The 12,764-nt window shown below is 42.2% G+C and overlaps 1 protein-coding gene across 2 annotated transcripts in view; it reads right to left on the reverse strand.

Annotated features, from left to right (window-relative positions):
• POLK (DNA polymerase kappa) overlaps positions 1–12,764 on the reverse strand; it is a 70,161-nt gene that overhangs the window by 26,871 nt on the left and 30,526 nt on the right. The window contains exons 2-7 of one of the 2 annotated variants that reach the window (XM_040421424.1): positions 10,491–10,659; positions 9,272–9,391; positions 3,010–3,162; positions 2,266–2,397; positions 1,878–2,043; positions 934–1,176 (exon numbers count right to left, since the gene is read on the reverse strand). In XM_040421424.1, coding sequence (XP_040277358.1) covers positions 934–1,176; positions 1,878–2,043; positions 2,266–2,397; positions 3,010–3,162; positions 9,272–9,391; positions 10,491–10,628 — 952 coding nt within the window. In that variant the 5' untranslated portion in view covers positions 10,629–10,659. The remainder of the gene's footprint in view (positions 1–933; positions 1,177–1,877; positions 2,044–2,265; positions 2,398–3,009; positions 3,163–9,271; positions 9,392–10,490; positions 10,660–12,764) is intronic. The other variant, XM_040421425.1, reaches the window with a different exon arrangement.

Consider the following 12,764-nt stretch of genomic DNA (forward strand, 5'->3'; position numbering starts at 1 on the left):
TATCTGTCACTTTAATCCTGCCTGTAAAAGTACTATTACACCAGCAGATGTCATACAGATCACAATAAACGAACAAGGATGTAGCAACTCATTAACTACGAAAATTTCACATAGATAACTGTTCGTACTTGCGGTCGTTACTCGTTCGCTTTTCTATAATTCCTTGTTATTACATGTAAAGATGGGGGACAGATGCTTGGTCAAAAGTCATGTATGAGACCATTAGCGAGTAGACGACTCCATATTACACGTAGAGATCTATTAATGAGGAGTGATCATTTTTTAGCATGCTGAAAGATCACGAGGAACGAGAAACAAGCAATTTATCGCTCGTCTTTGAATCGTTCATACTTCACATCACACAATTCTGTACGATATTCGCTCAGTGTCATAGGGCCTTTATGATATCACCTCTGTGTATAGATAAGACAGTATCCACTATTCACAACAGGTGGTTGTCACATCTTACAGATTATTTCCCTGTACAATTACCTTTCCCCACGTCACAGAGCATGACTAGAAAACTCTCCCATAGAAGTCAATTAGGTCCCCTCCTGTCCATTGTGTCTATGGACCATGGGGCTGCCATAAAGCAATTTTCCTAATGCTTTCTAAATGCTGTTAAGAACGGCTCAGGCAAGATTGCCGCCCTCATAATCATGTTCAGACGATAGAATACAAAAACCTGTATTCAGAAAATTAAAACTGATTAGAAAAAAAGCATGTGTGATACTATCTGGTTTTAACTGGCAGATTACATTTTTTGTTACATTTCTATAAAGGGGTTGTCCAAGATTTTAATATTGATGGCCTATCCTCAGGTTAGGCTACCGATATCTAATTGGTGGGGGTCTGACACCAGGACAATCAGCTGCAACTGTTCTAGAGTTGTCCCGGCCCCGGAAGTCAGAACATGGCTGCGGTAACCCTTACCTGCACTGGCTGTCAGGGTGGTTTTCTGTTCTATAAGAAACCTCATTTCCCTTACTGCTTCCTCTGATGATGTTCCAAAGACCAAAACATTTTCCGGTGTCCGTTCTTTATTCTCACACTCAGTATCTTGTCTGGAGCGGTCATGACATTGGTCTGGCAAAAAGGTAGGAATGTCTTCAAAAAGTACCGGTGACGTGCACTGTGTTTCTTCTGGTTCACACTTGGCCGTACTATTCTCCACATCTAACAGATAAAAAAACATATCATTTAAGGAATGGTTAATGAATGCAAAATAGGGAAGAAACATGAAAGGGACTCTGTAGCACAATAACACTGATGGCTTCTGCTAAGGATAGGCTACCAATGTTTGATCGGTGGAGGTCTAACCTATGGGACCCTAAGTTAGTGAATGCGGCACTAACATGTCCATTCATTCTGCAGGGTCTTATACAGACCATCAAGGATCATCATCATTCTTCTGCCGCTCCTCACTACACATACATACCACACAGAACGATACCACAGCTCCCCCATAAGAGAGTTGGGTTGAGTACTCCACATACAGGAGCACTCATGACCATGATCCTGAAAAAGGCAGCTACGCCAGAAGATTTTGCCCCACCCCAACCCCGAAGCTGCACTTCAGTCATTTAAAAGGCCACATTCAGTTTGGTGTCACCGATTCAACAGAAAAATTTGCTGCCGGCAAACAGAGATTCAGTATGAGGACGAGTGATGGCATTAGCCATACTGAGGAGGAGACCGCTACATGTAATAGCAGCGGTCTCCTCCGCTGACAAGCAAGCAATTGCTGGGAAGGAACGTTTCCCTCCCAACAACCGCCTGCCTGATCTACTTGTGTAATATAAGCCTAATTCCTAACAAAATCAGGCAAGGCATCCAATCAGGTCAGTATCACCAGATATAATTGTAGGACTTGATACCTGCTGGAGGGTTTACATTTCCAGAATTTCCAGTTCCAACAAGATATCTTCTCCTTTCCTCCGGCCAAGTCAGTCGTTCTTCTAAATGATCAGTAATATCCAGATAGGCCTCATCAAGGCTCAAAGGTAAAAAGTTGGGATCATACTCAGAAAATATTTCTCGAACCTGTGGGGGAATAAAAACCTAATTAGACATGTGGTCTCCAAAATGTGGATCTGCAGCTAATGTGCAATCACAACCTGTAATGGTCAGGGTATGCTGGGAGTTGTAGTTTTGGAAACCACAGATTTAACTTTATCACTGCCTTTTTGCCACAGAAAAAAAAAAACTGTAAAACCCGATCAGACTTTTGAAAGAGCAGGAACAAGCCCGCAAGAGTTCACATACCTCTTTACTTACTGCCCGATATTTGTCAAAGTTCAAAGGGACAATATGTAAATTTGGACACAACCTCTTAGCAATGAATCCTGGCATAGCCGCCCGTACACCAAACCTTCTTGCTAAATAGTTGGAGGTGGACTGAAAAAAAAAAAAAAAAAAAACATTTAAGAGACATCATTGAATTGTTTTCAGCTTTTTTCCCCCCCGTTTCGATTTTGTCCGGTTCAAATCAAAGCGACTGTGTTGCAATAGCAGAAAAAGCCCACGGGCAAAGGTGGCACAGTACCGCCATTTAAGAGGACATTGAAAAATACTGAAAACTTGGATTAAAGGGGGTTGTATCATAATAACCCCCACTGTAAGTGAATCATAGTGATAGGTTGTACAGCGGACGCTAAAGAGAAAAGGTAGTATGATATGGCCGCCGATATATTGAAAGGCTGTCCATGTATTACACGGCAGGTAAGGTCCGCAGGGACGGCTGCAGCTCCCTTAAAGAAAATAGTCTTGAGCAGGGGAAACGTCTTGTGAGCATATAGACAGGGGATGCCCCATATTAAATTGTAATACGCCATGGTCTACCACTGCTCTGAATCATCACTATAAAATAATAGCGGAATTGTAATGGTTTTACCAATGATCTGAAAAGACTAAAAATACCATAAATACAATTGATATATTACCCTCCATACAGACATAGCTGAAGCACGCGCAGGAGCATGGCTATAGGGCTAGAGGCTTCAGACTCACCAGCATGCTCATGGAGCCCACAGCCATGGGTTGGTCCTTCAGTTCAGGATTGTCTCTCATTTCCACTGCTGCGTAAAACGCATCCATGTCGACGTGTACAATAACGCGGCTAAGGTCACGTCTCCGCTCAAGCTCTAGAGCCAGTTTGTCCACCTATTCAAAATTTACATTGGAGAAAAACCATTAAGTTTCCACCACGGTTGTTCAGGTCTACTTCAAGAGCATCTGCCACCAAGGAATTCAGTGTGAAAACAAGTATCACGCAGGGTAAGAATAACGTAAGATTACCTTTTACTCTGTCATCCATTGCTCTACTGCTAAGGGCTCATGCACTTTGATTTTATATTTAATAAATATTTAATACATGTATTTTTCTTCCGTTTCCGTTCTGTTTTTTTACAGGTCCGTATACAGAACCATTCATTTCAATGGGACTTGGAAAAAAAATGGAAATGGAACATGTCTTATTTTTGTCCGTTTTGCGGACAAGGACAGGCATTGTTACAAACCGATGCAACACGGACATCACACGGATGTCATCTATTTGTTTTCGGATACATGTTTGGAGGACCGCAAAATAAATATGGTTGTGTGCATGAGCTCTAAGAAAAACATTTTATTCTGATATAGGCTACTTTCACATATGCGTTATTGCTGTCCGATTTTGAGATCTAGCATGGAATCTCAAAACCACAGCAAAATGCATCCGTTTGAATAATACAACCAGCTGCATCCTTTCAGAGCGGATACGGTTGTATTATATCGAAAATTAACATGACGTAACCGGTTTTTCGTGTCCCATGCCGCACACAAAAGAGGCAGCTTGCAGCGGTTTTGTGTCTGGCATGGGAACGCAACAAACCGGAAGGGTGACCAACAGCGCCACGCTTCTGAATCTTCCTCTCCTGCTAGAGCGGGGTGTGAGAACACCAAGCAGCTCTGGCATACAAACCCTACCAGCCCATATACAATATCACCCCTCATATATTGTGAAAAAAAAAGTGTTGCGCAATGTGTACTGCGGCAAATTTTGCTTTATTTGCACATTCCCACTTCCCTAAATACATGAACCATGCCTTCAACAAGAAGGAAAATAAAAGGAGAACACCGAAACACCCAATCATCTGGTCAGGCATATGCTACCGCTATACAAACACCAATATAACCCATAATGCTGCCAAATAGTGACCCTATAGTTGATAGATACCAGGCTCTCTGTAGAATGTGATCATAATGCAGACTATACAAATGGCGGCAGGACACATAACAATTAGATTATCGGTCGCCTCTCCTGTCATATCCATTTTAGTAAATACCTGTATCTCTCATGAAATAACAATTCCATTGCATTTCTTCTTAGAACTTTGCATTGTGCCATTCATCTGTAATTCCTCCTGGAAATGTATGAATAAACTAACAACTGGCCGTTACCTTTCACTTCTCAACGGACAGTGTCCAATACATTGTGTAGGGAATGAGAACACCCAGTTGTCAATTAATCCTGGGCTACACGGAGACTTTCTGCAGAGTTAATGATTGATTTCAGCTGCATCACAAAGTCTCCATGTAGGCCAGATTTTAGTCATACATTTCCAGGCGGAATAACAGAAGAACATCAAGAAATTGTTATCTTATGGGTAATGTCCATGTCCAGATCAGACTACTAGATCCATGTAAATTGAACTCGGACAGCAGTAGCAGTCAGAAATTTTTACTCCAACCTCAAATAATTACCATTTACAATAAAATGTCAATTATATATGTTATACAGGCAAAAAAAATTATTTTTAAAAATCTAATTTTTGGAAAAATTGCCCGTAACGGACAGGAAGCAAATTTCAAGTAATGCGCACATCTTATATAGATTATATTGGAATTTGGGAGCCGGGGTTGGTATTAGCTGACGTCTGCTTTATGTAACTGTGCATTGAACTATGGCCTGCAGTGAAGACCCTCTTCTCCTATTAACTACTTCATTGCCAGTAGTGGTCACTTCCTTCCGCCATTCTGTGCGATATACATATACTTAGTGCACACAGAATGGGGGAGTTAGGCCTGTATTACACCAGTGCACAGTTAGGGCTGTATTACACCAACAGATTATCTGACCAATATCTGTCCAATCAGACCAATAGTTGATGTGTGTGTGTAAATGGCCATCTGACCAATGACTGGTCAGAAAATCAGTCAGATAATCTATCGGTGTAATACAGGCCTTACATAAAGCAGACAGAGGATGCCAGCTACTGTACCAAACCCTGCCCCCAGCCTCCCACTGTTACCTATCCAACTGGTGCCCATGGTATCCGGGTCCTGCCGGGGTTCTCAGTTGCTGTTGTTAAACTTGAATTGCTGCCAGCCTGGACCAAAGGGAAGCGTTAAAGTTCCTCCGCTGTCAACTTAGTAAAGTTGCTCATCCTGCTTGTGTCACTGTGCACAGGGTCCTGATGCTAGGTAGCATCGGGACCTCGTGTGGTCGGCTGAGGCAGGTGGTCTGTCATCCGAAACCATATTTAAACAGATTTATAGAATTTGACAGGGGAGAGCTGACCACAGACAGCCTATTGTGTGACCACTTAGAGCGGCCCACCGGGAATCTGCCCAGTAGAGCAGATTGCTAGTCTGGGCCTGGTCAGCGCTATGCATGCCATTAGGTAGCTTACTGTGAGCATCTGCCAATCCCCGATCTGATGATCAGACAAACAAAATATGATCCAAAATATCACTCCAAAGAAAACCTTTCCTCTACTCCAGAGGCCTAGACCAGCAGGCTTTACATCACTGCGGCTAATGCCTGGCATTGTGCATGCTGATCTTAGGCTTGTGTGAAGCTGTCAGCCATGGTCACTCAGTTCATGTGCTGATGTCATCTGAAGAGGACGTTTAGCAAAAGATGCAACAGGGGACAGATGAATTTTAAGCCCCATGCGTTTCAGCACTTAGCAGACCCGCCTTCATAAATCTGCATGGTGGAGCCGTTGTTAATCCTAGACACTTCCACTTCACAATGGTAGCACTTATAATTGACCAGGGCAGACCAGACCAATTGGAAATGACACAAACTGACTTGTGGTGGCCTCCTATGACAGGGCCATGTTTGAATAGCCGAATTCACAGCACGGGTAGCACAGAGGCTCAGGGGTGTTGTGGCAGACCAAGGGTCAGTCACGTGACGATCGCTGCCTCGTGTTCAGGTGAATGACGTTGACGGAGGAAAATGACAGAAGTCAGAGTATAGTTCAAAATTCTGCCAGGAACCCAAAGCGGGAGTGTCCGAGGCCATTTATTTATACCCAATCCAAAAGGGTGTAACTTCTCAAAAGTAAAACATGATTGGTTTACAAATAATACTTCTGATTGGTTAGAACTGAATCCATCTATTGATTGGTTAGTATTTTACAAGTTTTCCCTTTTCCCAGAATGGATTTAACTGCTTCAGTTTGGTTTTTAGCAAGAAATGCATACTTAGCCCGTACACACCTTATCTTACCTAACGCACATGGCTAACGCCTATCGTTTTTTGCTTATGTCATTGTCATAGGCTTGTTTTTTTCCAATTGTTCTATCACATTCTATCACATACACAGAGAAAGGAAAAACAACTATGAATATTTTATATCCACTTTCAGAAAAGTTGGATGATTTCCTTAACAGGGGTTAGGCACTGGTGTTTTGCAACGCTGGAGTCCTAGGATGAAATTTGTGTGTTCTCCCCGTGTTTGCGTGGGTTTCCTCCGGGTACTTCAGTTTTTTCCCACACTGCCGACACTGCCCTTTCCTCCTCAATATCTGATCGGTGAGGGTCCGACTCCCAGCACCCTGCCAATCAGCTGCTGAAAGAGGAGGCGGTGCTCGTGCAAGGGCTACTTCTTCTTCAAGATTACACTGTGCGTCCTGTCGGAAGTCTCTGTGGCGCAATAAAAAAATTACAAAGCACTTAGAAATTACACAGCACCGCCGCTACAAGAGAGACGACGCATAGTGCCATCTTCTCGTCAAACAGGCGGGAGTCAGACCCCCATCGATCAGATATTGAAGACCTATCCTGAGCGTAGGTCGTCAATATTAGGCTGCTCACCCACTTTAAATGCAGCCATAACAAAGTGTGCCTACCTCAAGTCAATTAAGATCGCATCCTTAGGCCTCCTGCACACGACCGTATGGCTTTTTCACGGATCCGTTGTTCCGTTTTTTGTTTCCGTTGTGTTTCCGTTTCTGTTCCGTTTTTCCGTATGGCATATACAGTATACAGTAATTACATAGATAAAATTGGGCTGGGCATAACATTTTCAATAGATTGTTCCGCAAAAAACAGAACGGAAACGGAAGACATACGGATGCATTTCCATATGTGTTCCGTTTTTTTGCGGACCCATTGACTTGAATGGAGCCACAGAACGTGATTTGCGGGCAATAATAGGAAATGTTCTATCTTTAAACGGAACAGAAACAGAATGCATACGGAGTACATTCCGTTTATTTTGCGGAACCATTGAAATGAATGGTTCGGTATACGGAACGCAAAAAACGGCCAGTAAAGTGGGAAAAAAAAACGGTCGTGTGCAGGACGCCTTGCAGAATATCAGGATTCCTGGACCCTTGTTTGGTCTGAGGTTGGGTAGTAAGGAGCCACATGAAAGAGGTCCAGGGTCACATTTGGCTTTATCAATGCTGGTGTAACACCAAATAAAAGAAAATTCATCACTATAGGACAATAAACATAAAAAAAATGTACAAATTCTACTACTTTTTCTTAACCAGCCCGGGGAGTGCTGCTTGTTTCAGACTTGTTTTTGAGAACTTCTTCACACTGGTATTGATGATGGTGTGCATTCCAGCTTCGTCTTATGATTTCCAAAACTCATAAAACCCTTGATCCAGGCGTGACTAGAACCTATGACTGGCTTACAGCACGCTCATCAGAAGTACAATAAGAGATCTATTTGATGGCATGCGCTCAAGCACTGGAAACCTTGACCTTTACAATTTTTAGCAAGCTGGGCAAGAAATAATCACAGGATAAATTGAGGTTGGAAACAAAGTACAATCCAGTCCCTGTGTTACCAAGTGTGAAAGTGTCGCCTGTGTAGAGGACTTTGTTGCTTTCAAAATAAGAGTTGTTAAAATGTTTATTTATATAGCGTGATATAATCGGTGCATAAACTTCACATTTCAAATCTGTCATGGGGTTGTCCCATGAAAAATACTCAAGCAATCACCTGGATGTGAAGATGTTTGTAATTACATGTAATTAAAAATTTAGTATAGCCACTGAAATATTCACTGAAATCTATTTGTATAGCGCCACCTGCTGTTTGATCTTTTTCTAATTTCTCAGTCCTGCTCACTGAGATGGAAGCACATGCTCAGTGTCCTCCTTCCACTGCCACCAGCTGCCGTAGAAAGTTCATGCCCCCTAAGCTGCCATCTTGAAATAAATCTAAAAGAGCAATGTTAGCAATGAATGAGGAGATCTCTGGATCCATGTGAAGTACAGGGCTGGTTCTAAGTTTGTTAGAGAGAGATTCTCACGTATTATATAATCTCCGATTTTTATTGCTTACATTAATCATGGGATAAAAATGTATAGCATTTAGTTAATAAGCACAGGAGCACTTTCTAATTGGTGAATCCGTCAACAGGTCTACATCCCAGATGTCAAACTCATGGCCCTCAGGCTGTTGCAAAATTATAACTCCCAGCATGCCCTGATAGCTGTAGGATGTGCAGGCATGATGGGAGTTGTAGTTTTGCAACAGCTGGAGGGCCACACGTTTGGCATCCCTTGTCTACATAGTCCTGATGCCTCAAGAATGAGAAGAGGTGCCATCATGAGCACCCAGAACATTTGTCTAATGTACAGCAATGTAGGTCAATCTGGCCAAGTACATGTCACCAGCTCTGAATTAGAGCACTGCAGATGTTGGGAAATTTAAGCACCCTCCATCTGGTGACCAGCTTGTTTGGCGGCATTGCTTACATTCATAATAGAACCGTTACACTGTGACAGACTCTTTATATGATGGATCCAAACTGTGCCCTACAGACCCCACTGACTTTTAGTCAGTTTCCATTGAAAGCAAGAACATTACTGAGCAATTCTAGTCATCAAATGTGTCTGAACCTTCAATGGAGGTGCCAACTCGACCAACAGCATGAACAGAGCCGAAGAGGAGTCAAAATGGCCAAAACGGAGGTCTGTTGGCAAAGGAGTATTAAAATACAAGTTTACAAGGACGATGAAGAGGAAGCATCACTGTACCTGAACCTGAGCCTTCTTTATTTGAGAAATGGTCAATTGGGATTTCTGTTGCAACATTTTCTCAATGCGTTGATTGACTTGTTGGTCTTTTTTCAGTTCATTGTCATAAAATTTTGAGCCCTGTAATACACAAAAGGAAGTCGTCACTGAACACATAGGGTTCAGAGGTGGACTGGTTTCTCCACTAGTCACAGAAACGTATTGTTATTTCCCGTAACTTCAAGCCTATGATGACCTTCACGCTGAATTCTATGGACTAATGTTATCAGATATTTTAATTTTAGAAATGCTAACAAAAAGTTTAAAAAAAGTGACTTCCAAAATGGCTGAACAACATGCTGTCACTTTACTGGGGGTGTCCTGACTCTCCCCCGATGGCAGATATTGAGAGAAAGAAGGATCAGCCATCTTGTTCCTGCATGGGGATAATCTTCTGCTCCTGAGTTTGGCAATGGGTTAGGCCACTGTCAAATCTCCATTGAATGTTTCTAGCAGGCTGTTCCGGCAGAGAACAGTCTGCCGGCGTTCACCGAATTCAACAGATCACCATTGGATGCCTATTGACTATGAGATCCATCGGTGATCAGCGCGCTTTCTGGTATTTATGCCGGATCATCTCTAACGGAGATGTGAACGTAGCCTTGCTCCTCCATCCTCACTGAAAATACATGTATGTATGTATGTAAGTATGTATGGGCGCCAAATTTGTTTTAGGCTTGCCGCTTATAATAGAACAAGGAGCTTTACATCTATAACCCATGGCTGGAAGTTTTGACCAAACTCACAGCATCATGGATCACTATGTGAGTTTGGGTTAGAGGAGTAGTGTTCAGTCCAGGAAATTCAGCCATCACATGGAACGTGTTTCCCAGACTGAACATGCTCGTGTGAAATTAGCCTTATGGCGTGGCCAGAAAACAAAACAAAAAAATCAAAGTGGCTCCCAGTAATTTGTGCACCCATGAAGTTACATAAAAAGATAGCATAGAATGCTAGTAGTACACAATATGATGCTAGTAGTACACAATATGATAGTACATTAGAGTAATTGCAAAGAAAGGAAATGTGCCTCTCATTTTTGAAACACTTTCCATCTCACAGTCCTGTAGAGAATGCGATTAAAAGTTGGCATGTTTAGCGGAGAAGCCTATGTGCAACCAATTACAGGATGCTGCTGTAAAGTGATAATTAACAATGTACAACATGCATTTTCACTCACTTTTGTGGCTTCCATTATGATCTTATTGATCTTCTCCTTATCCAGACCTTCCATTCCAGCCTTGTTGTCGTTAAGGCCCATTCTGAATTGAAAGCCCTCATTGCTTGGTGCAATCTCTTGTTCTTCTTGATGATCCATTCTTAGAATTTTAGTTTGTTTATTTCACTACCTGAAATGGAGGTAGGAAACAAAAAAATAGCATATTACACCAGTTTAGTTTTAAAATAGAAAGAGCAAATTTTTCAAGTGTAAAAGAAAAACAAAATGCAAAACACTGGCGACTAAAAAATAAAAGTGATCATTCAGACTACCAACTGCATACCACATAACATGGGCACACCCGTCAGAAGCTCTGTCAGATTTGATGGCAAGAATAGTCTAGCATGTGAATAGAGTCTAGCGGAAAAATAAATAAATAATAATAATTAAAAAAAAAAAAAAAAATGGGCAAACTTATCTAGAATGATCAAAGAATAAACAGGACAGTTGGTGCAAAAGAAAAGAAAAAAACTGTGATAAACCCTAATTACCACTCAGAGGCAAAACATTTGTTAAAGGGGTTATCCCATGACTAATGTAAAAATGAATACCAGACATCATGTAGTCCATAACAATGCCTTTGTAATAAAGCTAGAAGCAGCCCTGGACCTCACATGGATCCAGACATCTCCCCATTTATATCAAGCTGAAAGCCCAAGGGGAGTGTCTTCTCTGCTGCAGCTCAGGGGGCGTGTCTCAGCTCTCCCTATCACAGCTCAGGAGGCAGTTAAAGGATGAAACTGAGCATGTGCGGCCTTCTCAGTGAGCCGGACAAAGAAATAAGAAAAAATAAACAGCAGGTGGCGCTATACAGATACATTTTATTGAATAACGCACTGGCTATGCTAAATTTTTAATTACAGAACAATTCAGATTCAGGTGCTAGTTTGAAAAATGTTGAATATTTTTCAGAATCAGTCACCAGTTTTATATTGCTTTGAGGGCAGTATAGATTAAAAAGCTGGGTCACTTTTTTTTATTATTTGACCCATTTTATTAAACGGTCTACTGAGAGCTCTAGCGCTAGTCCTCATATTCATGCGCTCCTGCCTCACCCCGCCCCCACCATTGAATGGAAGCTTTTCTCTTATACACAGCATAGGAGGAGATCTGTCAATCATCCGCAGGACAGCAGTGGCAGCTGCATTTCATGAATATCTGGACACCTGTGCTCAGCTTGTGCTGGAAGTTCTCAACAGAAATTTTAAAAAGGTATTCCAGAAATTTGCTATTGGATAAGCCATCAACATCTAAAAATCGGTTTGTTTCCGACCCTCCATACCCCTACCGGTCAGCTGTTTCAGTCTAGCTCCAGCAGGGAAATATACTGAGCTAATTACTGCAGCGCTGCTCCCATTGAAGTCTGTGGAGCAGTGCAGCAGTGATCGACTGTCCACTACACCATAGGAGGAGCTGTGAACTTCCTGTGCCGAGTTCTGACTTTGAAGATCCACAAAACAGCAAATCTGAAGGGGTTCGTGGGTCAGATCCCCACTGATCATACATTGATGGCCTATCCTGAGAACAGACCATCAACAACTAAATCCTGGAATGCCCCTTTAAGAAAATGACTGGACCAACGTCTCTGTCACCAGTTGCCAATCTTTCCCTGTTATACAATGCCATAAAAACCTTTGTATGACTCCATTTATCATAGGCATACGGGGTACACCTTGGCACAAAGGCTACTATGGGTGCTGGGTTACGACTCCACGCGATGTCCAAAAGTCTGGGCAAAGCAGGTTGTCCAGAGCACTCCGTTCTCTTCCATTATCTCCAGAAGGAGAACGCCGTTATCCTGCTACGTTACTAGCATATTAAAAGCTTATAATCATTTGTCCTCCATTATTACTCCACAATACAGCCCCGAGGAATAATCTGCCTCATTCAGCACCTCAGCAGGATCTGCCCAAGCACTGCAGGGTTTTATGGCCTCCGCCAGCTGATTGCCATCTCCAAATTAAATCCTGGTTAAATATTCTACTCGTTTCCATTACATCTAAACATTGAGATAAATCTGTCTCCCCATTTCTATCATCAAACCCCGAATATGCACGTATATACAGTACAGGTACAAGCAATTCAAAGCAGAAAACCCTATTTTTTGGATGGACCACGCTTTAATAAAAAATCCAACTCTAATATTTTAAAAGGCATCTGTCAGCAGATCTGTACCTATGACACTGGCTGACCTGTTACATGTGCGCTCGGTAGCTGAAGACATCTGTGTTGCTC

This window comes from Bufo bufo, chromosome 2 (assembly GCF_905171765.1).
Source record: "Bufo bufo chromosome 2, aBufBuf1.1, whole genome shotgun sequence".
Taxonomy (NCBI): Eukaryota; Metazoa; Chordata; class Amphibia; order Anura; family Bufonidae; genus Bufo; species Bufo bufo.